At 34.6% G+C, this 25,899-nt stretch overlaps 1 protein-coding gene across 2 annotated transcripts in view; it reads right to left on the bottom strand.

The window, feature by feature from the left end:
* Window positions 1–983: 983 nt before the first annotated feature.
* The window catches only part of LOC149896362 (RNA-binding protein Musashi homolog Rbp6-like), a 117,894-nt gene continuing 92,978 nt past the window's right edge, over window positions 984–25,899 (bottom strand). The window contains exons 2-5 of one of the 2 annotated variants that reach the window (XM_090118210.1): window positions 11,372–11,505; window positions 10,047–10,231; window positions 6,694–7,329; window positions 984–6,643 (exon numbers count right to left, since the gene is read on the bottom strand). In XM_090118210.1, the coding sequence (XP_089974336.1) occupies window positions 6,694–7,329; window positions 10,047–10,231; window positions 11,372–11,505 (955 nt within the window). In that variant the 3' untranslated portion in view covers window positions 984–6,643. Of the gene's footprint in view, window positions 7,330–10,046; window positions 10,232–11,371; window positions 11,506–25,899 lie in introns of both variants that reach the window. The other variant, XM_090118208.1, reaches the window with a different exon arrangement.

The following is a 25,899-nucleotide window of genomic DNA, read 5'->3' as shown; positions in this document are numbered from 1 at the left end:
ATTCTTAACTACACGGAAATAAAAAGCACTTGTTCAGACTGATACCGAATAAAAAAAATCGTTAATTTGAACGAAATTTTAGCGCGAAACCATAGACGCAGCTGTCAATTACTGACAGCCGCCACAGATATAAACAAGTGCCCTTACAGATTGTACAAAACAAATTCTAGTGCATCCCAGCCAAACGGGATTTCATAAAATATAACGGGTGACTATTCAGTCTATAAATTGTCAAGGAAGACATTATCGAGTCACAATACAGATTATAAATACTTTGTACTACGAGGGGTACTAGCTCCATTATTTGTCAATCACAATATTTTCATCTAAATTACACTACCAAAGTTCTAATTCGTCGGGCGCAACGGCCCACATCACAATTTCAACGGTTCAAATAAAATTGTACAAAAAATATTGTCTCCATTTTCCAAACTAATTTGGTCCGTTGTCTACATCTATGTCTAGCCTTTAAACCAAAGCGAATTTAAAATAAAACAAACTAATAAGGCACAATGCATGTGTCTCCGGGTTCAATCTGATATGCCTCCATTCTACATCTACGATTTCTACCTCAAAAAAAGGTTCTAAGCGAGTCGTCTCCAAATCACATTTCAATAAAAAAACTAAACTATCAAACTACGTATGTACTCTGAAAAACCCAGCACCCAAAACCATCGCTATTGCTACAAGTCTATATACTGGGATGCACTTTACTAGAGGGTAGTAAAAATAAATGAAGCATAAATAACAGCTGCGGGTGGAGACAATACTCGGAGTCCGGTATTGTCTATGGAATGGTCTTCGCTCTTCGTCGCCGCTCCGCCGGGCCTGATCATGCAATCTTCTAACTCCGCCGCGCTCATGCAAGTGTTCGGTTATTCACACTATACTCAAACTATCTTCCAAATCTAATGACGCCATGTCCGGAAAAGCTTCTACGTAGTCAAATTAGGTACGGAAAAAGCGATAAATGAAAGATCGACTGTGTTTTGTTACCATTTATTTCTAATAATCAACTAAGTGAAGATGATCCATTAGGCTTTATGGAGGCGCGCGGCCCTCTAACCCGCTAGTAACGTACCATCCTAAGACGCCACGTCACGAGGCGTACACTACATAATAATATAGTAGACTGGATAACTATCAAATATGAACTTATCCAAATAAAGCATAATTAGAGCCATGACATCCACCCACATAGACTTGAATCTCGTTACTTAAGGTACCAATAATTTCATTCCAATTTAAACACGCTTACTTAAAAACTTTAATAATCTGTATCTTTGCTAATCAGTGTTTCATCACATTCCCTTAATATAGAGTGAAAGAGACAAAACAATCATTGGATAGACCATAGACTAAGAAAGTTTACAAGTAAGACCTCAGTAAGTCTATGTTTTGGATCAATTTCGATATTATTTACCATAATTATCTACACAACTAAACCCAATTGTCCCGCTACTCGCAGATAATACATAATCATCAGTATTGCACAATTTATTCTAGTAGCAGTCGGTGATGAGAAAACAGCCCATGTCTACACTATAGTACATACTTTATATTTTTATATAATTCTACTACAAAATGCCTTTTAAATAAATAAAGGAATGTCGTTTAATACAGCCACTATTCTAGTTATACTCATATACTGTCAGAGTTTTAAAACTAGCTACGAACTACAAAGAATATGACTAAATACTGATAAAATAAGTTACCAAATAAATAAAAATCAATCTTAATCGTGGGCAAGAAACAGTATTTCACAATCAATTAGTCGACAATATATTTCTAGATACGTATCAAAATTACAACTTCCAAGCTGTGAATATGCTAAAATATTTCTCTGACAGTGAAAATATTTAAATATCAATAGCGATAACACTCTCGTTGCCTTACAGGAACGCGCAGTGCACTAGGAGAGTGAGTACAGCGCACGATTCGTTGAGCGAACACGACCGCACGCCCCAAGCGGCGAACGACTACTGAACCTTAACACATGTCAGATAAAAATACATATACCCGCTACTGAATACATCGACCTATATTACAAAAATATTATAATATGCAGGTGTATAATAATTCATCTACGCTCTGTGTCCTGCCACCAGTGCCTTGCGATGTCTTATCATACACAGCGGTTATCATAATTATTGCTTTCGAGTTATCCTTACACCATATATTATGTAAATCTTCAAAACACTACTCTACACACTACACTAGCATCTGCCGAAAACACACAACGTAATTTAAGATATTTCTTGTAACATTATTATATTATACTGATCAAAAAGTTGTATATTAAACCATTTATGTATAACCTTAACGAATATAACATTGGTCCAGAGTAACTGGATACGCGTAAGCATAGACACCACCGTAGTGATGTCCTGTGCTCGTGCTGTGGCACGTCACTACTGCGCAAGCGGTCGATACGATACGAGTCAGGCGAGAAGATGAGCAAGATAAAGACTCTAGGATTCCGTCCAAATCGTCGCCACCTCGAGGAACCTAATTAAAATGACTAGAAAATTAACGTTTCGTCATGGCAACAAATCAGTGGCAATCCATTCTCATTATTGTCTTAATCTTATTCTACTCTGAATTTTGGCAAACTGGCAACACATTGAGTTTAACATTTGAAAAGAGTCGCCTCCGCCCTTGAGCAAAATGCGTTTGGCCCGTTTTTGGCAAATCAGATTCAACGGAAGACTGAAGGCCTCAAGCGAAGCGTACTACATAGGTCTACGCTACGTGGCTACGTCGCCGCAATAGCACGGTTCACAACCAAAGTGTGGCAAACGCCTGTAACAATTGACAGTGACATTGGAAGATGCAAGTCCTCGCGCACTCCATGCCGACCCGAGCTCAGTGTTAGTCACGAGATACTACGGTACCATGCTATCGACAAGACCCCACTCCTTCACGGCGAAGGTGTCGCACTACATGATCATCTACTGCTGAACCCAACGTGCATAAGCTATAGGTAACCCGTGAAAACCCTCGGATCTATGAAATAAAACACACAATTCTAATATTATTCAATGTAATGACACAATCTAGGTGCTCAATTACAGGTTACTCACGAGCAGACTAAATAAACACTACTTCTAACATACCTCAAAACTCCACTGTTACCTAACTAATACAGGTGTATTAAAAAAATATAAATAAACTATGTTAGGCTGTGGGGTTGCCACCTTTCGTGGGAACCTCATACATATTAAAAAAAATTAAGTACATAAAATTTTATGGGCAAACCGCCAGTGTGGCATTTGGCGACACTCGACGGTTGACCGCGGAGGGGTCAGTGACGTCACAATTCAAAACCGTCTAATACTGAGAAATTTGGGAAAAATAATAATATACAAAAGGTGTTACCATTGCGACCGTCGCGATTTCGTGTTTATGAGATAATTATCAATGGAAATCTAACATTTAACACGAACATTTAAAATTTGTGACCACACACGTCAAGTTATAATATCATTTAAGAGTAATTTTATATCGACACAAAACCGCGGCGGCGCGTCAAATCTCAGAAGGTTCTAGCCTACTTATAATAATAAGAATACTGCTAATAATAAGGGTATGTGTATACATGTGAATTTATAGCTATGGTAGCCCCGATTTGTGGAATTATATTAAAACAGTGGCAACACTCAATCCAAGAAGATGACACGAACATTTAAAACAAATCACTGGTATGGATATGCACGTAATTTATATTATCTATGCAACTGTCATTAAGTCAAGCAAACCAGGGCTACGTTATAAGTGAATCGACCTAATATAGGAATGTGGTCGAAAAGCTGCCGCATGCATTGGCTCTACATAACCACCTGTCTCTGCCTGGTGATAGTCTGGCAAGACCAATCATTATTGCTAGGGGTTGCCATTAACAAAAAATTAATAGCGGCAAGAATTTAATCACGAAAATAGTACTAATAAAAGGATATCCAAAGATAAATATAAGGTATATTAAGACTATAATAAGTATGTCAAATTATATGACGTCTTTCTTACTTAGTTTGAAACGTAGAATAGACGAAAAGCTTTGAATAGATGGCGCCACTAGTCAACTTGTAATGCATATTACGTCATCTTTTCAAGAAAATTTAAGTATACATTTTATGCACATTATATTGAAACCATTTTTTAAATATGTAAGACGCGGTCTTTATTTGATATTTTTTTAATTGAGCAACACTTTTTCAGTAGTTTACTTTACACACAAGGTAGTTTGATAAATAAGCATGCAATTTTTTTTTATAAAATGCTAGTAGCGCCACCTATCTTTAATGTTTAACGAAGCCATCCCCTTTGCGACAAAGGTAAAAATAACCCCATAACATTACCATAGGAAGTTTCATCAAACTACCCACATCTAGAAAATATAAAAAATGACAATTAAGTACTAAGTTCCAAGGAGAATACTGAAGGGACCAAGTCCAAGGTAATTTCGACTTAAACCTAGAAATTGCACGAACACAACCATCAATCGTCTTTTAATAATACTTGTCTAATCACAGAGTATAAATATTCGAGTATTGCTTTAAGTATTAGGTTCTAACTACCACTATGAAGTTAAGTACACACGACAAACGGCGTGGGCTCGTCCGAGATATAATCAAACCTGCACACATGCATACAATACATAATACTAATACTTTAATACTTCGCGTATCTTAAAAATATAAATAAATACATGAAAACCACGCAATTACCCGACAAACCCACTTACCGTACAATACTTACCCGCAAAATAATCAAATAGGCAAGGACCAGCTCGCTTCGGTGGAAATTTTGGCGCAAGTGTTGAGACCAGGCAAAGACAGGTGCAGACTATAGCTGTTATAATACTTAGCTTATTGTCATCGTACATTATAGGTGTTAGTAGCATTCCGAGTTACTTAACTATGACAACCCACGGCCAGAAGACCAGACTGCCTCTGGTTTTAGATAAATGCGGGTAGTTTTAAAATTTCTGCAATTATGACACATCAAAATCTATCTAAATAGATATACATATATATTGTTTTAAAGTGACGAATTATTAATTTTAATAGATATTTCTTCTAGCTAATTTTATGTGAACTGTATAATTATCCGAATTTATCGATCTACCTTCATTTTTTAATTTTTTTTCATTCAATAAACATTTTATATAAGTTGTATAGTTTTGAGTGCGTGCACGCGGTCGATTGAGCAGAGGTGAAAATCGATGGATAAAAACACATTAAAACAATATAAAGAAAAATCTAAAACCAAAACACAGTCGTGGTCTTCAAATCAAAATTGATAAGCCGAGCTTACACGATTCTTGAGATGGCACATAGCCTCTCTCTAAGGCTTTGAAATAACACTAAATTTAAGATATGATGTATAATTGAGATTCACTTATTGCACAAATGCTTTAATCACATCAAAAAACACTACCTTTACGTTGAAGTATGAGGAGGTAGTTTGCAATATTGTAGGAACATTTTTTTCTATATTCAGTTTTACTTCTGCGGTATATTTTGACTAGCACAATAGATATAGTCATTCAAGAGATTATAATAATCGCAACGTTTCGTAATTTTACTTTTTTGTAATTTCGAAGGTAGTTGAATATTTTACACTGATGTAAGTACATACTTCAATGGAATTCCCTTGAACAAATTTGTTTTAAAACTGCTAGCTATTTCTTTCGCTCTAGCAAAACAAGTCTTCTTTGTAAAATTTACCACTTAAAATCGTTAAAATGAAGGTAGTATACAAATACTTATAGCCTTTATCGAAAACCTAATCATAATACAATCACATGAGCAAGAGCAGACACACAATATATTTGGCAACATTAACACTAAACATAAAATAAATAATTGACGACGTCCGCCATCTCAAGAATCGCGTCAGCGTGGGCGTCGTCTACATCATACAATGGCATATAAATGATTGCTTTTTCGGTTAGATATGTATGAGTGGTGAGCTCGCGGCGGACCCGCGTGACGTCACAGGCTCGCGGCGTGACGTCACTCGACCCGACCGAGCGATCGAGCCGCAGACGTTCCATCTACGTGTACCCTCATTTTCAAACGACGCGGATCGCGACCTACATTCCCTTCGAGTGCACAATTAAACGTCAAACCGTGTATAAAACGGCGGGTCGAGTCGGCGCCGCGCCGCGTCATCCAAAACTAAACGTACATACATACGGTTTGGCACAATTTAGTGTGTCGCAATGGCACGGAACTATAATACTGATACGGGGGCCGCGACCGCCACGCGAGGTCCGACCGCCGCGGAGACTAACAAACAAAAACGGCCGAGACACGCGCTCCTACGAGACGCAAAGCGGGAGTCGAGTCGGGAGATTAGTCGAGTTCAACTAAAGCCTCATACATACGTAACGATTTATCGTAGCGATAAATCTGTGCAGACCAGTTTGCGCAGTTTTATCGATCGTGTGTATTACCTTAAGATCATCGATTTTTCATACACACGATCGATAGAACTGCGCAAACTGGTCTGCACATATTTATCGCTACGATACATCGTTACGTATGCATTAGGCTTTACGAAATATCTGAGATCTTCGATGCGCGGGGCCGGGGTAGTGACTCAGCGCCTAAATGTACATGGGCACGCCGTACACGCTGGCCTAGATGTACACGGGCACGCCGTACACGCTGGGCGGGGAAGGTCGCTCGCCTAGATGTACATGGGCACGCCGTACACGGCGCTCCAGTCGACGCCCTGGAAGGAGGACATGTCGACGCCGGCCAGCGAGTAGGCGGCGCCGAACTGCGGCAGCTGCGGCGCGGGCGCGGGCGGCAGCGCGGCCGGCAGCGCGTACGGCGCGTAGCGGTAGGCCGGCACGCCGCCGCCGTACACCAGCCCGCGCCCGGGCCGCAGCACCAGCCGCTTGGCCAGCGCCAGCCCCGCGCCCGTCCCCCCCACCGCCTCCTTGGGCTGCGCGCGCTTGCACTCCACCTTCTTGTTCTTGATTGTGTGGAAATGTATATCGCACACTCGCTCAACCGCCTCCTCCGAATGGAAAGTCACGAAGCCGAAGCCGCGGTGGCGTTTAGTCTGTTGATCCATGAGCATGACGGCGTCCTCGACGAGGCCGAACTGCGAGAAGTAGGCGCGGACCTCCTCCGCGGACGTGTCCTGACCGACGCCGCCGACGAATATCTTCTTCGTCTTGGCCGGCTTGGGCGCAGACTTGGGCGTCGCGTGCTTGGGGTCGATGCGCTTGCCGTCCAGCGTGTGCACGGGCACCGCCAGCACCTTGTCCACGGACGCGGCCTCCTGGAACGTGATGAAGCCGAAGCCGCGCGAGCGCTGCGCGCGGCTTTCTATTAGTATGCCCTCTACTTGCCCGAATTACTTTAGTAGTATGCGCCCAAACGTCTATATAATTACTAAAAACCACTATTAGCTTTGAAATGCATATTTAACACATTTGGAATATATCGAAACGTCATACTACCAAAAAAATTCGGGCGTCAAAAAAAGTGCAATACAAAAATCCTAGTTACACACGCGTACATTATAAGCATCACACGAACCGATTACGCTCCTGGCGATCTTTAGCTTGATCTAAAACTGTAGCGTATGTAACCGTCCGTTTTTGCAAAGCACGCGTATTTACGTTTATACTAAAGGGACAACACCTAAGATACACAACCTACTGTACTTATTCTTGTAATCTCAAGGGTTTTACGGGATTTACGTTCATGCTTCATATTACAAACTAAATATTAGTCGTGTCTAACTTCGAAGTGTTTCCATGGAGGTAGTTTGAAAAATATTATTAGTAGGTACTATATGTGAATTACTGTTAAAACCAAAATCTATGGAAATACAATATCGATTTTATTCAAAACCCAAACATGTCTAACGCTCTAGCTCGATACCGTGACTAGAAATAATCCTACCGAGCACCATATATTTTCTACCATTTTAGGAGAAATTTACAAGTGTTATATTCCATCTATGCTAATTACACGTTTTGCTAATCTGTATTAATGTTAATCTCAAACACACGAAAATATAGCTATTACTAATAATATAATAAAAAACGGAAAATAATGTTGCCATAAAATAAGTGATTGAAAATATGAATCCACCATCTTTTTAGAAGTTGTGTGTACAGAGAGACAAAAATATACTACATACTTATAAGAGTATTGTCATTGCTTACAAAGAATAAAATGTTCTACATAAGTGTAAGATTATAGTTAACTACATATTTTTGTGTTTTTAAATACATCAACTTATGTACAGAATGAGAAGAAGTTCGAAAATACGAGAATATAATACGTATAATGTAAATAAAGGAAAAGATATGAAAATACAGAAAAAATAAAAATAGTGGACTGATTTTTGAAGATGGCAACACCAAGAGAAACTACCGTAGTTCGGAAGAGAGTAGTCTATGCCTATCTCGATCTATATGTTATAATGTTAGTGACTCTAGCATGCCAGTGTTTTTACTTAATACCCATTTTATTACATAAATAGCCCAACTATATGTCTACAGTGGCATAAACAAAACTTTGTAAATTCAAAATTAAACCTTTGAGCAAAAAAAAAATCGATAACTCACTTGAAAATTTAGTCTCTGTTATTATTACTCCATCATTACACGTCAAAAATAACAACTAAAGCTTAATTCTTTACAAAGAGGGAAAATAGGCGAAAAAATTAAAATCACAAATACAAAAAAAAATACCTTTAAAAAGAACAAACTCCCACGTTTTAACCATATTTAGTACCTTTATAAATTACTATTAGTAATTTTACGAACGCGTAATTCTTCAGAGCATCAAAAGTTTTGCCTTGACTGGGCAATGTACCCTCAAAAAACAAAAAAAATGATTTTTGCCTTCACTGGGCATACAGGTACCCTCATAAAACCCAAAAAAAATTCTAAAAAAAACCTACCTAGTTTTGTTTACGCCACATCCACGCACCATATACCTAGATCAAGACGTTAGACTACCTATTACCAGACCTAAGTCAAAATATCGGTCACTGACCCGAGTGCTGATCGCCGTGTCGAAATCATTTACAGCTGATGGTTTTTAACAGAAAATTAATATATTTGTACATATTATTGTGTGTATTCATTGTTGAGTGTGATAATGTCTTATTGCATACATGAGGGGTGGTTTTTTGTATATGGCAATTGAATTTTTACCTCTTTTTTGGTATAGCGACACACAGGTAATATTTGCTGTCTTGCAGTTAAAATGTTAAATTATGTTTTTAAAGACATTTTTTCAAATAAACTTTTGTACACAATTTTTTGAAATAAATACTAGATTATTTTTCCTGATTTTTTTATTTATTTAAAATATTAAACACACATATTTGTTATGGGGCTTTTTCGCCAAGGACTTTTTTGTTCCCTGTAGCTTTAGAATGCATTTCAACATAATATTATGAAGTGTAAAAAGGTAATTTCTGCCTATCTTTAGTCTAAAATTACTTTAAAAATTTTTAACCCTGTATACTATGAGACATTATCACAATCCATACTGAACTATCCTAAGCTTATAAAATTAACAAAATTAAAATTAATAAATTTCAAACATTAATACAGGAACAAAAATATTAATTTCAATTTATTTGTAAAACCAAAAACCTTCATATAATTAATTATTTATAAAAATAAAAGAAAAAAAATGACACCAAAAATTTAATTATGCTCTTAAACTATAAGTTTGGGTTAATTTTGCTAAAATTTGTAGTCATTTCTGTACTTGTGTAGTATGTAATAAACAAACAAACAAAAAAAAAGTTAAATTAATCACCCTCTTCCTTGAAGTTGGTTAATTTAGTAATTCCTGTATCATTGTTCATTATATAAATTCCGCATTTACTATGAGGCATCTTTATTGCATATAGTTGATTTTTAAAGGGTATATTCACCTATAAAAAAATCTGTAATAACATTCAAGGATCTTAAACATTTATCTTCCTAGCCAAATCCTGCCTAATAACAGATATACATCCACATTACCCTACCCTCGCTCCTCAAACCATTCGCTCACCTGCGTCACAGGATCCTTCATAATCAGCACGTCCGTCACCGCGCCAAACATGGCAAAGTATTCTCTCAGTTTCTCCGAGCTCGTCTGCCAGCTGAGGCCACCGACAAACAGCTTGCTCGGTGACGGGGATGTGCTGCCTGCGTTGTTTGGTACTGGTGATGAGCGGCCTGATGAGGGTGACGTTTCTGGAAGAGTGGTGTTCATGCGTAATCTATATATGCTACTACTAATATTAATGTGAAATTTAAAGTTTGTGAAAAGCGAAATGCTGTTGCCATGTGGGGTATGGGGCAGAAACATTATATAAAAATTTTCATAGTTGATTTTATGATTGATAGTGAGGGATGTATGTATTTGTAACGAGTACAGACTTGTTTTATAAACATAAATAATTAATTGAATTGATGGAAACTGGCTTGTCTGTATGTTTGGACATGCATGCACAAATACTATGAGATCTCAAAAAATAGAAACAGCTTCATCAAGTACAACTTTTTATACATATTAAGCTGAAAAGGACATGGGAAGAAGCCAGACTTAAATAAATATTATTTCATGTTATTAGTCCAGTGGTTTTTCATTTATGAGCTTTCGAGTCGAGCTATAAATTCATAGATACAGTTAATTACAATTTGATTAAGGCATCTAACAGATTCATACAATTTAGTGATGACATACCTTACTAAATATTCATATTAATAAAAGTTTACTTTCTAGGTAATAATAGTTTTCTTTCGAGGTAACAGTTTTGTCCAAAAGAAAGTCTTCACAGCAACCTCTTTAAAATTGGTAGAGCAGTTTAAGAGACTAGCAACAGCAAATAATCACATTTTTGGATAATTTTTGTCTTATATCTAAGGTACTTTCTAATGCAGTGAATTGAAAGCTTTGCACAACTTTTATACAATAAAGAGATCATTTGTTTCAGTTAGCTTATAAGTTATAATTACAGAAATAACAAATAACAAACATTCAAAACACAAAGTATGATTTCCATATCCCTTTCAGCTAAAGTAGGTAACAATTTAAAGAACTGATGTACAATGAGGGTATCTACTGAATTTTTAATGAAGGTAATAATGATGTTGATAAATAAAATTAATATTATTCCTTTAGAACTTATCACATATAGAAACACTGATTTAAAATATATTGAATGAGAGACTGAAACTTAAGATGTTATTTGATCTGACTATACAATTATTAAAATATAAAATAGCTCATTGATCATTTCTGCGAAACACTAAACGCGCTTCAAACAAAAACATTTGAATTTTAGCAAATCATAACTGAAAACTACATCTTATTGGAAGTGTGTTACTTACTGATCTGTTGCACTGCCATTTGCTGCTGCTGCTGATGCGCGGCAGCGGTGGCTGCGGCATGTGCGGCAGCCTGCGCACTCAAGACGTGCGCCGCTAACTCGCCGTCCACCATCTCCAGACCGCCAAGCGCACCGCTAGAATACACCATCATTTTAACACTACACCAAACAAACTACCACTAAACTTATAAAATTACGCAACACCACGCCTCAATAAGCACGGCGACAGCGAATAATCCGCGTCAAACGCTTTCTAGTCAAATAATAAAAACAAATGAAAAACGCGCGCCATAACACTCGATGGTACCGTTCGCGTTCCAAACGGCCAGTTTGAAAAACTGTATTTTGGTGTGGTTTTCAATGCAATTCAAGATATTATATCAATTGATAGCGAATAACAATAAATTTCTTACACTTCAAAGAATGCTATCATTTTATTATCATAATACATTTGAGTTTTGTTAAAAAAACTTTTTCGCTTTTTTCCTTCTATGGTTTTTGTTTTTAATTTTGTTTTGACAGGTGAACGCGTAGGTGATAGATGATTGTCATTGGTCAATCATAATTCAATTTTAATGGCGCGCATTCATTTATATTAAGAACACTGAAAGCTTTGTTATAAAAATAACTTCAATAAAGTACTTTAAAGTTATAATTAATTTACTAGAACACTAGTTGCCGTTTGTTTACTTAAACTTGTATCAGTTTTATGGTAGTTTTAAAATGTCCGCCTTTTTAAAAAGGTAAAACTTTTCCGTGTAGCCTACACTTTTCCAGACACGAGTTTATTGTTTTTAATATATACAAGTTTTTCATTGTAGCGTATATAACACGTGTAGGTTGTTATTTATTGCAGTGAAATATACCTGCGAACAAAACGGAAAATTGCAAAGATGTAGTAAACAATTGATTTGTAATCATTGCATATTTATAGTTTTAATTGCATGCACCACGCCTTATAACCTTCGTATTTAATAAAAAGAAATTCAAACAGATTAAACAGACCGTGTTGATTTATTTATAGTATTTTAGGCAATGATTTTAGGGTAAATATTTTTATTAAGTATATATATTGACTTATTAAAAAAAAAGACGAGCGTGTGTGCCGAATACTGTGCCTTGTACCAAAATTGTCTCCTTATTCCATGACGTGACGGTATTACCATGACGTGACTTTGTGCCTAATTTTACTCTCAACGCGCCTAAAAATTATTTCTCTTCATAAATAGTATTCCTATTAAGGAATATCTACCAATTCGTTTGTACTTTATTGAAATTTATACTTAATAGGTAATTATCCTAACAAAGTAAATAAGTACATGAATATTATAAGATTGTTAAATCATCTTAATACATATAATTATATTTACTTAATTAACATCTGTCGTAATTAATAACAATGATGTATTTATTCATTTACGTCACGCTAAGAAATAATGAGTGCTAAATCAAATGGAATTGTGTATTTTCATTTCATTTTATACTACTTATAGGTAAACGGAACTACATTTAAAAATATACTTTACTAGCGGTTCGCCCCGGCCTCGCCCGTGGTACATGTTTACGTTTTCTCTACATAAAAACCATCCTCGTACTTCAAGGAATATAATAAAAAAAGAATTATCGAAATCGGTTCAGCCGTTCTCGAGTTATGCGCTTACCAACACATTTTGCGATTCATTTTTATATATAAGATTTATTGAGTTATATAAGGTTGTTTCCATTCTGTTTATTTACATTCTCAAAAACATCAATCGCCGCAGAGGCGGCTTGCGACAAAGGCGGCTTGTGTCAAATCCTCGGCGATATCATTTAAGAACATAATATGTATTATGTACTTTAGGCAAACTAATATAACTAGCTTTCCGCCCGATCTTCGCCCGCGTTTTCAAAGAATAACCCGTTCCCGTAGGATTTCCGGGATAAAACCTATCCTATGTCCTTTCTCGGGTATCAAAATATCTCTATACCAAATTTCATGCAAATTGGTTCAGTAGTTAAGGCGTGATTGAGTAACAGACAGACAGACAGAGTTACTTTCGCATTTATAATATTAGTATGGATAGTATGCTACTACTGTGTTCATTATAAAATTATGTACCTACAAAATATGTGCGGGCTATTTTTAAATTTTATTCGTTCAAAAATATTTAAATTTTTTCTCGCTCAAGATATTAATAAGACCATCAATTATGTTCTTAAACTTGTACTAAAGCTAATTATGCATTATAAATCATTTCACCTGAACCGGCAATTATTATTTGGACTTCCATAAAAGCGCGGGAAGATGAAAAATTTTTGGCGGCTAATCTCCTGTCAAAAAACTTCTTTGATAAATACCTACCCGGAGTACCCGGGATACAAAGGCAGAAGGCTTTTCTGTTTAGCTTATAGATGCGTATACACTTGATAGATTTATTAATAATAAATAAAAATAAATATGTACGTAAGTTCAAAGTTCTTGTCTTTTTTAATGAAATATGGGGTTGCGTATTATTATCTAATATATTTTAGGCCCAAAATGCAAGCAGAATAATCATTTTCCATGAAGATACCTTGTTCCTTGTAATTGAGAATATCCATAAACAATAAAAAATATTGTTAATTTAATATTTCCATAGAGATGTGGTAAATTAATATGTTGATTTCTTGTTAAACTTGAAGTTGGAATACGTCATATAAATTTCCTAAGAAACAGCTGCTGACTTTTCCTTGTTTCTGGTAAAACATTTATTTGTTCTTTTATTAAAATAAAAAATACACTGCCAATAATTAATAATAATCAAAAACAAAATAAGACTTTTCCGAGTATTCTTTAAAATACAATTATTTTGTCCGGGTTTTCCAATAAAGAACAGTACATACATACATAATATTATGAATGTTATATAGTACATAATATAATAATTATTATATTTAAGCACCTAGCCATTCTATTAGATGTTTAAGTTTAAAATTGAGTACAGTTTTTTTTCGGTTTCTTTTCAAACCCAGAACCTCTTTTAAAGATAAGGAAGCAATCTAAAGTAATAGTATCTTCTAGAATCTACATGTGTTCAAATAATACATCATCAAAATACGAAACATTCGCAGCAAATATAGTTACAAGTGTAATTTGGCCAGTGTGAACTAAGGTTAAGCCCTACAATAAATCAGTGTGGACATCTGCAATTTATCTTACATACTTGAGATGTATTATACCCTGGCAACCCTCGCGACGGGCACAGATTAAATTCAGATTTGTAATACGAAATAGTTTGACATTAAGTGGACAGATGAAAAATTAATATGTGATATTTTATATGCCCTGATTTTTCTGGGGATGAAGATTGAGTAATTATTATCGAATTTAGTGCATTGTGATAGATGGTATGAACAAAAAATCTACCTTTAAACTGTGGAATGAGAGCACACGATAGACACTCTAGCATGCAAATAAAAATAAAAATAATCAAAAACAGTTCACTCAATCCAATGGGTTTGAGTTACTTACAAACAAAAATAATAATAATTAGTCGAATTGAGAATCTTCTCCTTTCTTAAGGCAGTTGAAAATTGTTCAAAGAAATTAATGTACATATCAGCTCTCGAACGAAAAAAAAAGACTGTGTGTGCCGAGCACACGTGTCAGAAGTGAAACTTCTTTGGCAAGATTCAAAGATACCAAAATCGTCGTCTTACTCCATGACATGGCGGAATTGCCATAACGCCACTTTAAAATTTTACTCTCAACGCACCTAAAGAAGTTTTACAAAAAGTGAAAATCATGAATGCATTTAAAAGAAAAAAATTCCTCTATTATCGTATAAGTTTAATACTTGGGACATGCAAATTTAGAGCAGCTTGTTCTCAAGCGTTAGCGTATTCTGTGGCATTAATTTTTCTCCAAACCGTAATGCAACCTCTTTCGATTTTAACAAAAGCACTACCGAATGAAAGAAAAGAAAGTGATCGACACGGCTTCAATGTAGATCAGTTAAATTGATTTTATTGTTATTTACCGTTGAACTATTCAGAAAACTGTTCTATTGAGTGAATGTTTCTGTTTATTATTACGTTTTATGACTATTTTGCGTTGTGGTTAACCAAACATAATATAAGTAATACGGGAAATAAAAATAAATGGCGTAAAAACAATCGAAAGTTGTAGTTTGGCGCGAAAATCCGCCATTTTTAAAAAATAGGTAGGTAGATAAAACTAGGTACCTAAGTTAGCACAATCGTGTGCTGTGGCTTATGACCTAATTCCGAATAAGAGACTGCTTAGAAACAGCATCGTGTTCTCGTTGAAAATCTATGTTTGCATACTGAAATGGTAAATGAGAAAGATGCTATATTTACGATGAAATAATGAATAGATTACGAATTTTGTAGGGATAGATGGTATTGTGAAGCATTGCTATTTTTCATCCCAATCTATGCTAATATTGTAAAGCTGAAGAGTTTGTTTGTTTGTTTGTTTGAACGCGCTAATCTCAGGAACAACTGGTCCGATTTGAAACATTATTTCCGTGTTAGATAGCCTAAGCTATAATAACTATATATTTTATCAGCTGTCTATTTCCACAGATTTACTTAATTTAAGACTAGATGTCGAAAAGTATCTATAGTTTAAATTGAATAGAAAATTTATTTTGTGTTTGTTTGAATAAGCTATCAGGAACTATAGGATCGCATTGAAATATTTTTTCTGTTTTCAAAAAATTAAAAACAAGGTACATAACTACCTACATATTTTCATCAAGTTACGAAAAATAGAAGGGGAGCAATGCACGGGTAAAGTCGAAAGATGAAGCTAGTGCAGTTATATCTACAGAAACATCCATACACTATCCATTCATATAAATAAATAAATAATAAATAAATAAATCTTTATTTCACCTTTTGGATAGGTATACAATATTGGTTATGAGGCTCTGGCTCTCTTGCTAGGCATAGCCTGTGTTAAGAAAGCCAGTCCCTTCCCTTTATACATTGTGGTCTTAATAAAGGTAAAAATAAAAAGAAAATTTATACAAAGGCAAAAATATTTAAAATTAATATAAACATCTATATTTAAAATTTAAGAACGTTTAAAAAAACATGAATAGAAGTACCTTTTTGTAGGGCGTAGGCGGTTAAAATGAGCAACAAGAATCGATCCCATGCCCCTAGTCTAATATTTCAATCGCTTGTAAATTACAAGTTGGAAGCAGTCTCAATTAGGTGCATTTACCTTACTTCAGAGAGAATCTATTTAAAAAGAATTTTGTAAAGTGTACCTAATCAATAACCAATTCTAATCTATATATATAAAACTCAAATGCGGGAACGGGGAAAAACGGGGATGCACGTACAAAGCCGTGGGCGGAAGCTAGTTTTGTATATAAATAGCATAGAATGGATCTTCTATCTTTTGTATAGAGGCTAAAACGAGAGACATTTTCTGTTTATATCTTTATATTTTTCTTCTTCTGAAGATATAATATTATTATGTTGTTGATGTTACAATATTATTGAACAATTAGTATAACAACGTCATATTTCTACCAGCAGTATAGAACTCTAAATAATAATAAGGTCTAAAAATATATACAAGTACTTAGTTACCTATCTGTATAGGAAATATTCGAAGAAAATGTAACATTTCTAGGTATAGCGTAAAGCGTAGATATACGTTTTACCCGACTGCGTCAGAAACAAAGTGGGTGTGTTCATGTTTATCTAAACTAATATTATAAAGGATCTTTACGGTTTGGAGACAATCGCGTTTTTGTATGTATGTTTGTTACACAAAAACTACTACACCGATTTCAAGAATTTTTTCTTCAGCAGGAAGCTACATTTTCCTCAAGGCTATATTTGTTTTTATCCAGGTCAGGGTGGAGCCGGGACAAGTGGCTAGTTAAATAAAAAATTAAATTGTCTTGCAATTTGAATTTTTTGAATAAAGTGGATAGAGATGGAGTTACAGTATCGTCTTTGGCATTATGTAGGACTAGCTATCTGCCCGCGGCTTTGCCTGCGTTTTCAAAGAAAATCCGCATATTTCCCATTCCTGTGGGATTTCCGGGTTAAAACCTATCCTATGTGTTAATCCAAGTTACCCTCTATATGTGTGCTAAGTTTCATTGTAATCGGTTCAGTAGTATTTGCGTGAAAGAGAGTAAAAACTTTCGCATTTTTAATATTAGTAGGATAGGACATGATAGGATAGGAAGTGGGAGGTCTAGTTTTACAAGTAAATGTGTATTGCCTGTTAATTATAGGTAAGTTATAAATAGGCGACAGAAGAAAGTTGTCAACAATCTATTTATATAATCTATATATATTTTAATGATACGCCTAAACTCGACGAACGTTCAAAAACTTCCATAATATGTCCATTTTTAATTCGAATAGAGGTCATTGCCTCATCTTGACAGTTCCACAGACGGAATATTCGTAACATTTTTTGCCGGATCGATATCTGATTGAGGGTGGTGTTCATTGAGGGGGTGGCAGGGTGTACCGCGCAGGCGCGAATCGGCGGGGCGCGGCGACCGGCCACGCTGCCTCAAACGCTACCCACCACCACGTACAGCGCACGTGTCTAATATATTGTCCTGTCACAGCAGTAAGTACAGGCTACTGCTCTGCCGGGACAACCTAATGGATACGGTGCCCTATCAACGAGATCCTAGAAGACGACGAACGAAGAAGTGTTGTTCTATTGTACTATCAGTGATGTGTTCTTAATTTTTGTATAACCGTGATGTGTTTCTCTTGCAGGTTTTAGTGTTAAATGTGTTGGTTATGCGCGTATCGAGCGTGAATGCACGCATGCGTGCTGCATCCGCCATTTTCTTAGAATCATTTCACCCCCGTAGGGATGGCTCTTCCTAAATTATGGCATTTTGTATTGTAAAATTTGGTATCGATTTTTGTGTAAATGTATGTGTTGTATCTGTATAAATTCGCTCAATGTATGTGTTTGTGTATGTGAAATGTTTTTTTATGTATAAAATCACTATTTTGAATTGTAATTATGTTGTAAAATGTTAAATTACTCTGTACAATGAAATTAAAATGTTAAAATACTTGTAAATGTTGTACACGAATAATGTATAAAAATTGTATTTCAATACTCGGAAAATGTAACATGTAAAAATGCACACTAATTTTAAGGAAATTGTATCTGCTGTTTTATAAAATTAAAATCATTCACCTTTATTTATATTCTTTCTTTTCTCCTCATCTTTAAATATTTAAAAACAGTAAATTGATGAAAGACAATTCCTAGTAACCATAGAGAAATCTTAAAAAGGATAGATATAATTTAAATCCGTGTGTTAGAGAGAGATAGACTGTGAAGTTCATCGACCTCTCTGTTAAGGAGGGTCGCTCTAAATATCTATACATTTTAGCATTTCCTACCCTTAATTGATTCTCTTAATTAAATATTATCAAAGAAACAATTTAATCATAGTAATTATGAACTAGGTAACCTATAATTATATACTTTTATATGGATATTTTTTGCACTATAGACGTACGTTCGTGTAGTAATTTTATTTGAGCTGCAATAATTCACTTCATATGAATTTTTCTTTCAAATTAATATACAAAGTTGTTAAATTCTTCACATAGATCTTCTTATTTTTCATAAAAATTACTTAAATACCTAGTACGTTTAGACATTTATAATTAGACATCGTTACTAAAATTGTATCTCGAACCTTATACGATTATTACGATTTAAATATAAATGAGATTTTTGTCAGGGCTACCATACCATATTGTTCATGACGAGAGAATAATCATTGTAAATATCAGTAGGAACGAAAATATTTTATTTGTGAGTCATCACTTAAAGGGTGGCCTACATAATGTATCCAAGTTTACGTAAGCATCGAAAGGGTAAAACAAATGACATCTCTATATATTGTCTATTCACAATCAGAGATGCTGTGAAATAATATCGGAATATTTTAATCGAGAATAGTCAAATTGGTCGGCAAAATTAGGCCTCTGAGAGCAGGAAATAGGAATTAGAGGAAAGTGTGAGAGGGAAGGACACAGGTAATGTCTTTTAGTGTTCTATTTTGTGTTCTATTCAGTAAAAATAGAATTTTGTGACGAATGTAGTGTAGTGTATGTAGTAACTAAGTAAATATTAATATATATTAATTAATTTAATAGAAAATAAATATTTAATACTATCTGCGCTTCGCGGTTTCACCCACTTGGCTCCGCTCCTGTTGGTCTTAGCGTGATGATATTAAACCTATAGCCTTCCTCGATAAATGGGCTATCTAACACCGAAATAATTTTTCAAATATTCAAGTAGTTCCTGAGATTAGCGCGTTCAAACAAACAAACTCTTCAGCTTTATAATATTAGTATAGATTATAATATGTACCAGCAGACAAGGAATTATTCCTGTCAATAAATAAAACAAAACTAGAAGAAGAATTAGCTCAGTGACTTAATAATGTAAGTAATTAACCTTAATTCTGAATAACTAGGTACACCATTATCATTACACCATTATCATTACATGTATTATAATATGTATACGACAACCTCTTTTTATTGTATCGCGCAGTCGGTTAAAAATAAGCTTCTAGTTGAGAAGATTTTGTTTTCCGAACATCGTTTAACAATAGTATTTATATAATTATAAAAATATTAAAAGTTATTAAGATTTTTGGTATAATTCTATTTGGCGTTGTTTTCTTTCTGTCTATAAATACTCTTATATTAATCATCAGGGGAAAGGACTTTTTTATTTTCTTTTTCCATATACTACACGAAATAAACAATTTAGAGGGTAGTTTTTTAAGACAAAAGACTGACCGGCATTAGTGACATGTACCCTAAAGACTAGCTGATTGATAAAAAAAGAATGAAATGGCACTATCGTGAAATTATTTTGTTTCTTCTGCGTCACCATTTTGTTAGGGTGGTCTTACATGTTGCCAATTTAGCGTGGGTTGGATGATTTGGATTTTGGGGTTTAGGTTATTTTTTAATGGGAAGTCTTTTTTGGTTTGTGAAGAATCATATGTTTATATCAAGTATTTAAACCAGTAAAAAGATTATAGTATTCATTGGTATCCAAAATTGATAAATAAAATATATTTATCAACTTTGTATACCAATCAAAATTTGTATCAATTTTGATCATATAGCAAGGACTTGGATTCGAAATTGTGTATACACGTGGTTAACTGAATGGGCATATATCTTCTATCCAAATAATATGTATAAGAAATAATTGTAGATACGTATCATATAGGTATTACTAGGAGCTTTAAAATGAAAAAAAAATTATGCTAAAATAATGCTCAGAATTCGTAGAACCCCATAAACAAATCGCACCCAAATGCGTCCCATTTAGCACATTACAGGCGCCATGACGCCGACGCCCACAGCGTCATGTAGCCGCACCCTTACCTTTCATTAGGCGGACACGCCTCTATCAAATTCTCTATGGAAGACAATTTTCACACAATCATCGGGAAACTCGCTCGATGCCTGCGTCAGCGGATAATTAATCGATTGGGGATTTAGTTTTTACGGAAATACTGAGTTGGTCCCTTTTGTCAACGTGAAAATGCCCAGTACCTTCCCACATTATAGTATGAATACATTTTTTTTGATGATAATAATTACTTATTGATGATAAATAATTTAATGTTTGTATTATATGTGTGTTTGCTAAATGCCTATATTGTGTAAAATCTCATGCTCTGGTGTATTTGTGTTATGTTGACAATAAACGTTTATTTATTTTATTTATTTATTTAAATACCTAATACCTATAGGTATTTTCGTATGTCAAAGTTATTTCCAGGAAATTCCTTGAAATTATACTTAGATGGATTTCTTGTAATGACTGATCTTAAAAATTCATCGCTGAATTTCCAGTCGTACAGCATAATCCGTTGTTAATAAACTAGATAGATAACATAATGGGGACCTACTTAATCGACCCGGTCAAAGACAGGGCATTCCATACACATAGGTATCCTAAAATGAATATTTGCCTGTATGTCCTTTATAGATCGTAACATTTGATTGTGTGATGTGCATGAACCTACGAAGGTTTCTTAGTTGGTACGACTTATCTTCGACAGTGTACATGCGAAGGGGTAGACGTCTAGAAGACATAATTTAATAAGAAATTTACTTCTACCCTCCATAAATACATTCCACATTAATCAAAATGGACATCGAGTCACCATAAAAATCTCTAACGACTCAGATAAGTATACAAATTACGCCACGTTCGCAAATAATTGTCAGCCACAGCTAATAAAATACCAAATCCCGACCATTACGCAAATTGCGAGTGTCGTTAGGTCCACACCCGTTTTAATGACGTTTGACGTTTGCGATGAATGCCTGCCCCCCTAGTCAAGTGGCTTTCTGTTAGCGTAGCGTTCAATAGAATAGACTACGAATGTATGAGATTGACGTAGGCTGTAGATAAACGTATCTACAGGTTACGTCAATCTCATACATTCGTAGTCTATTCTATTGAACGCTACGCTAACAGAAAGCCACTTGACTAGGGGGGCTGGTGTTCGATTTGGGTTTCGCAAAAAGTTGCGTCTACACGGTTGTAGCATGATTGTCTGGAAGGGCCATTAGCCGGATTTGAATGGCATGAACTCCGATTAGAAAAAATGGCTAAACGTAGCATCGAGTGGTTTTGCATTTTAACTAATTGGATGCAAGGTAAAACATTCTCATTGCAAGAATGTACATGATCTCAACCCACATTCTTGCGAGGTACCGCTGAGACGATACAATGGTCAAGCATAGGTCGGAAACTAAAATAGTATCATCTAATCGTAAGTTGTCTATGCTTTCAACTTGATAGTCCCTATACAATGAGAGCACACAATTTAACGAACTATTTAGGTAGGTATATATTTATTTTACTAAAGCCTCTTTAGCTGGTAAATATATGAAAATGCAAGACATTCTTCCAAAATTGTAAAAATAATGCTTGTTTTATGCTTCCCAAAACAAGAATTCCGTTCAAAAGATAAATAACTATCACTACATAGTATAAAACAAAGTCGCTTTCTCTGTCCCTATTTCCCTATGTCCCTTTGTATGCTTAAATCTTTAAAACTACGCAACGGATTTTGATGCGGTTTTTTTTAATAGATAGAGTGATTCAAGAGAAAGGTTTTAGTATATAATTTATTAGGTTTTAGACAAAGAGGGCGAAGCCGCGGGCGGTAAGCTAGTAACGTATAATTAATACACTCCGATCATAAATAATAGCTGTGCTCCGCGGTTTTACCCGCAGTGCTCCACTCCTGTTGGTCTTACGTGATGATATATAGCCTATAGAGTATAGTCTTCCTCGATAAATGGGCTACTTATCTAACACCGAAAGAATTTTTCAAATCGGACCAGTAGTTCCTGAGATTAGCGCGTTCAAACAAACAAACAAACTCATCAACTTTATAATATTAGTACAGATATGGAAACACACAAGAAAAAATAGGCTTCATACTCAACTTAAGATCGAATAAGAATTATCCCCATAAAAACCTTTATATAGTCCACGATTAAAACTACCCCACGGATAATAAACCCATAATTTACAGGCAGTCATGAGCATAGACAAGATTATCATTTTCCTTTTGCTTAATGGCCAATGAAAGAGCGTATTGACAAGGGATGACACCTCAAAATTATTAATTAACTTGCAACCCTAAATTTCCTCTTTCTGAAAATTGAACAAAAGAAACAATTGGTTTTGCTTTGTATTCTCATGATGGAGGAAAAACTGTGATTATGTGGAATGATTTATGACATAAGGTAACAGGGATCGTTTAGGATGATGAATTAAAAAAAATGTGTGCGTGTACTAGTGTACACACGTAAGAAGTGAAACTTCTTTATGACCTTATTTTTTCAAAAAATAATTTACTATATGCAACTTTACAGAAATACGTCGAATCACGCGTGGTAGGGATAAGAAAAAGATGGCGCGTAACGAAAAAATGTTACCTACACATTAGTCTATGCCTACACTAAATTTTTCTCCAACCCGAATAAAGAAGTTTCACTTCAAAAACCTTTACTAACCACAGATGAAATATTATTTTGTTGTAGTGCTACTAATTTTAATATCTAACAGTAAAATATTTTTAACACAAACGAGCATTTAACATAACATTTTCACGAGAATAATATAGAAGTTCGCGGAAAAATTTTTAATAACACAGCACGCTGCCTTCTTTTAAAGTACCTATATTAAATTCTAGAATAAAATAATAATTCTAAAAGCACATTTTTTAGATCGGAGGTTATTAAAAGTATCTATACACTGACTTCAAACTCAAACATTTATTTATTTAATTAGACTTCAAGAAGCATTTTTTGAATTGTTTTAAGTAACATATTTTTAAAATTTACCACCGATTCGGAAAGCAGTATCTATGGAGAAGAACCGGCAAAAAACTCCTACTATTTTTTTCATTTAGTTTGCTTAATTAAAAGGTATGCTTGAAATATATTTACCGATTCGTCAAAGGTTGTAATCTATAAGGGCAAATGTGACCTAATTTACATAGAAATGCACTCAAATGTCCCTATACCTATAAAACAGGTCACTGAAGTTTTACAAATACGTTATATTTGTTCTATATTAAATACGAGTTTACCGTTTACGTTTTCACCTGTATTGTCTAAAACTTATCAATTCATAATCAAAACCTATTCTCTCTCTATTAAAAAAAACCGCATTAAAAGTTGCATAGTTGAAGATCTAAGCATACTTAGGGACAGACAAACAGACAACGGGGTGCGACTTTGTTGTATACAATGTAGTGATGAACAGAGAATAATTATGTTTATTTGCTGCATTAGGCATCTCTATTTTATAAGCACGCTACAGTTAATAAAATGAATACTTTTTAATTTTTAACCAAATAAACTTATAAATTATTATTTCGAAATATATAGTTGATTAAATATAATTAATAAATACATAATCGCGCAGTGACATCCCTAACATTGACTGCGTTTTATGGCTTCATAGATGACAAGTCATATTTTATCATAACCAGTAACCACCCCTAGCCTGCATTTGATAGTCTGTGGACGCAGCGTAATGGCGGGAAACATTGACATTTGGATAAAGTTATCTTGCGGATTTTTCGCATTAATTTCTTCCACTGAATGGACAGAGTTGTGGATTTGTGATGAATGCTTTTTTATTAGTTTTCTTTGATTTTCTATGGAGATGGAAGTTATGTAACGTTGTGGTATATAAATATAAAAAGTAAAGATATAAAATGAATAGAGGAGTTGGTTACGTAATTTTAATTTTTAAGTGGAAAGTTATTTTTGTTGGTAATTTTTAGTGTTTGATTTTACGCGAGTTACATCTAGAAATTTAAGATTTTAACGAATTTTGAACGTGATTTATTCGTTTTGTTTTCCGAGAATAATGACTGGATAGGTTACTAATAAAATAAAAGAAAATTATTATTTTAATTATTCGATACCCAGTCCATATATTATATAGGTTTATTATACCTATGTTACTCGTAAACTTAAACTAAAGTATCGAAAATCCATCTTATAAGAACCCGGGAAAAAAAATTCAGCTAAATAATTATTTTCTTCATAATTTTTCATTGAACACGAATTTATTACAGCGCCATCTATTCGCAGCAAAAGGCAAACTCAAAGTTTTTTAGTTAGTACCGCTCTTTGCCACTAGATTGCGCGCTGTTCCTGATTTAAGCTTAAGGTTGATGTTCCGACCGTCCCTCCATACATTTTTGATTACCTCTAAACACTTAACACAGACACTATTTCTTTAAAACTAATCATTTTATCACTTCTCTATAATGAAATGTGTGCGCGTTCGACCTTTTTAATCAATAATTTACAATATTTACTTAGAAAAACAACAGTAAAATACCGGAAAAATTTGACACTTCTACAGTAGTGTGCGTGACTTTTGCCAAGCGAAACACGACATAAAGCACGACATCTAGCGCATAGACTATATACTTATTACAGATCTAGCGCGTCAATGTCTAAACGAAAGGCGATGTTTAGACATTGACGCGCTAGATGTCGTGCATTCGCGTTCGTTATCTTATGCATAATGAGCATAATTCTAATAAATCAAAGTTCTGTGTAAAAATTGAGTAATTTCATTTCCAATCGTTCAAAGAAAATAACAATAAAATAAAATAAAACTAATGACCTTAGAAACTATGTTTTTTTTTATTTATTACTCATTATTGTTCGTCCGTCGTAGGTCTGTAAACTGTATTGTACACTGAAGGTAAATGGTACTGTAGGTACTTTAGTTCGGCGTCGTCGCTCGTCGGCTTGATATAAAATTACATTCTTGATTTCATTGACACGCGCTATGATTTGCGCGCGGAATTTCTTGTGTTGTGAATTTATTTTTGTATGCTATGCATTTTAATTGATTCAAATTGCAATGTTTCTCTAGTATGCATTTGAGACTATATTGTAAATTGTAATAATTGATCGTGGGTATAGTAATTAATTATT

The sequence above is a fragment of the Colias eurytheme genome, chromosome 29 (assembly GCF_061535395.1).
Source record: "Colias eurytheme isolate Ceu_HAF_F1 chromosome 29, ilColEury1 Martin Lab GWU primary, whole genome shotgun sequence".
NCBI classification, from domain to species: Eukaryota; Metazoa; Arthropoda; class Insecta; order Lepidoptera; family Pieridae; genus Colias; species Colias eurytheme.
This window is presented reverse-complemented; position numbering and strand designations above follow the sequence as displayed.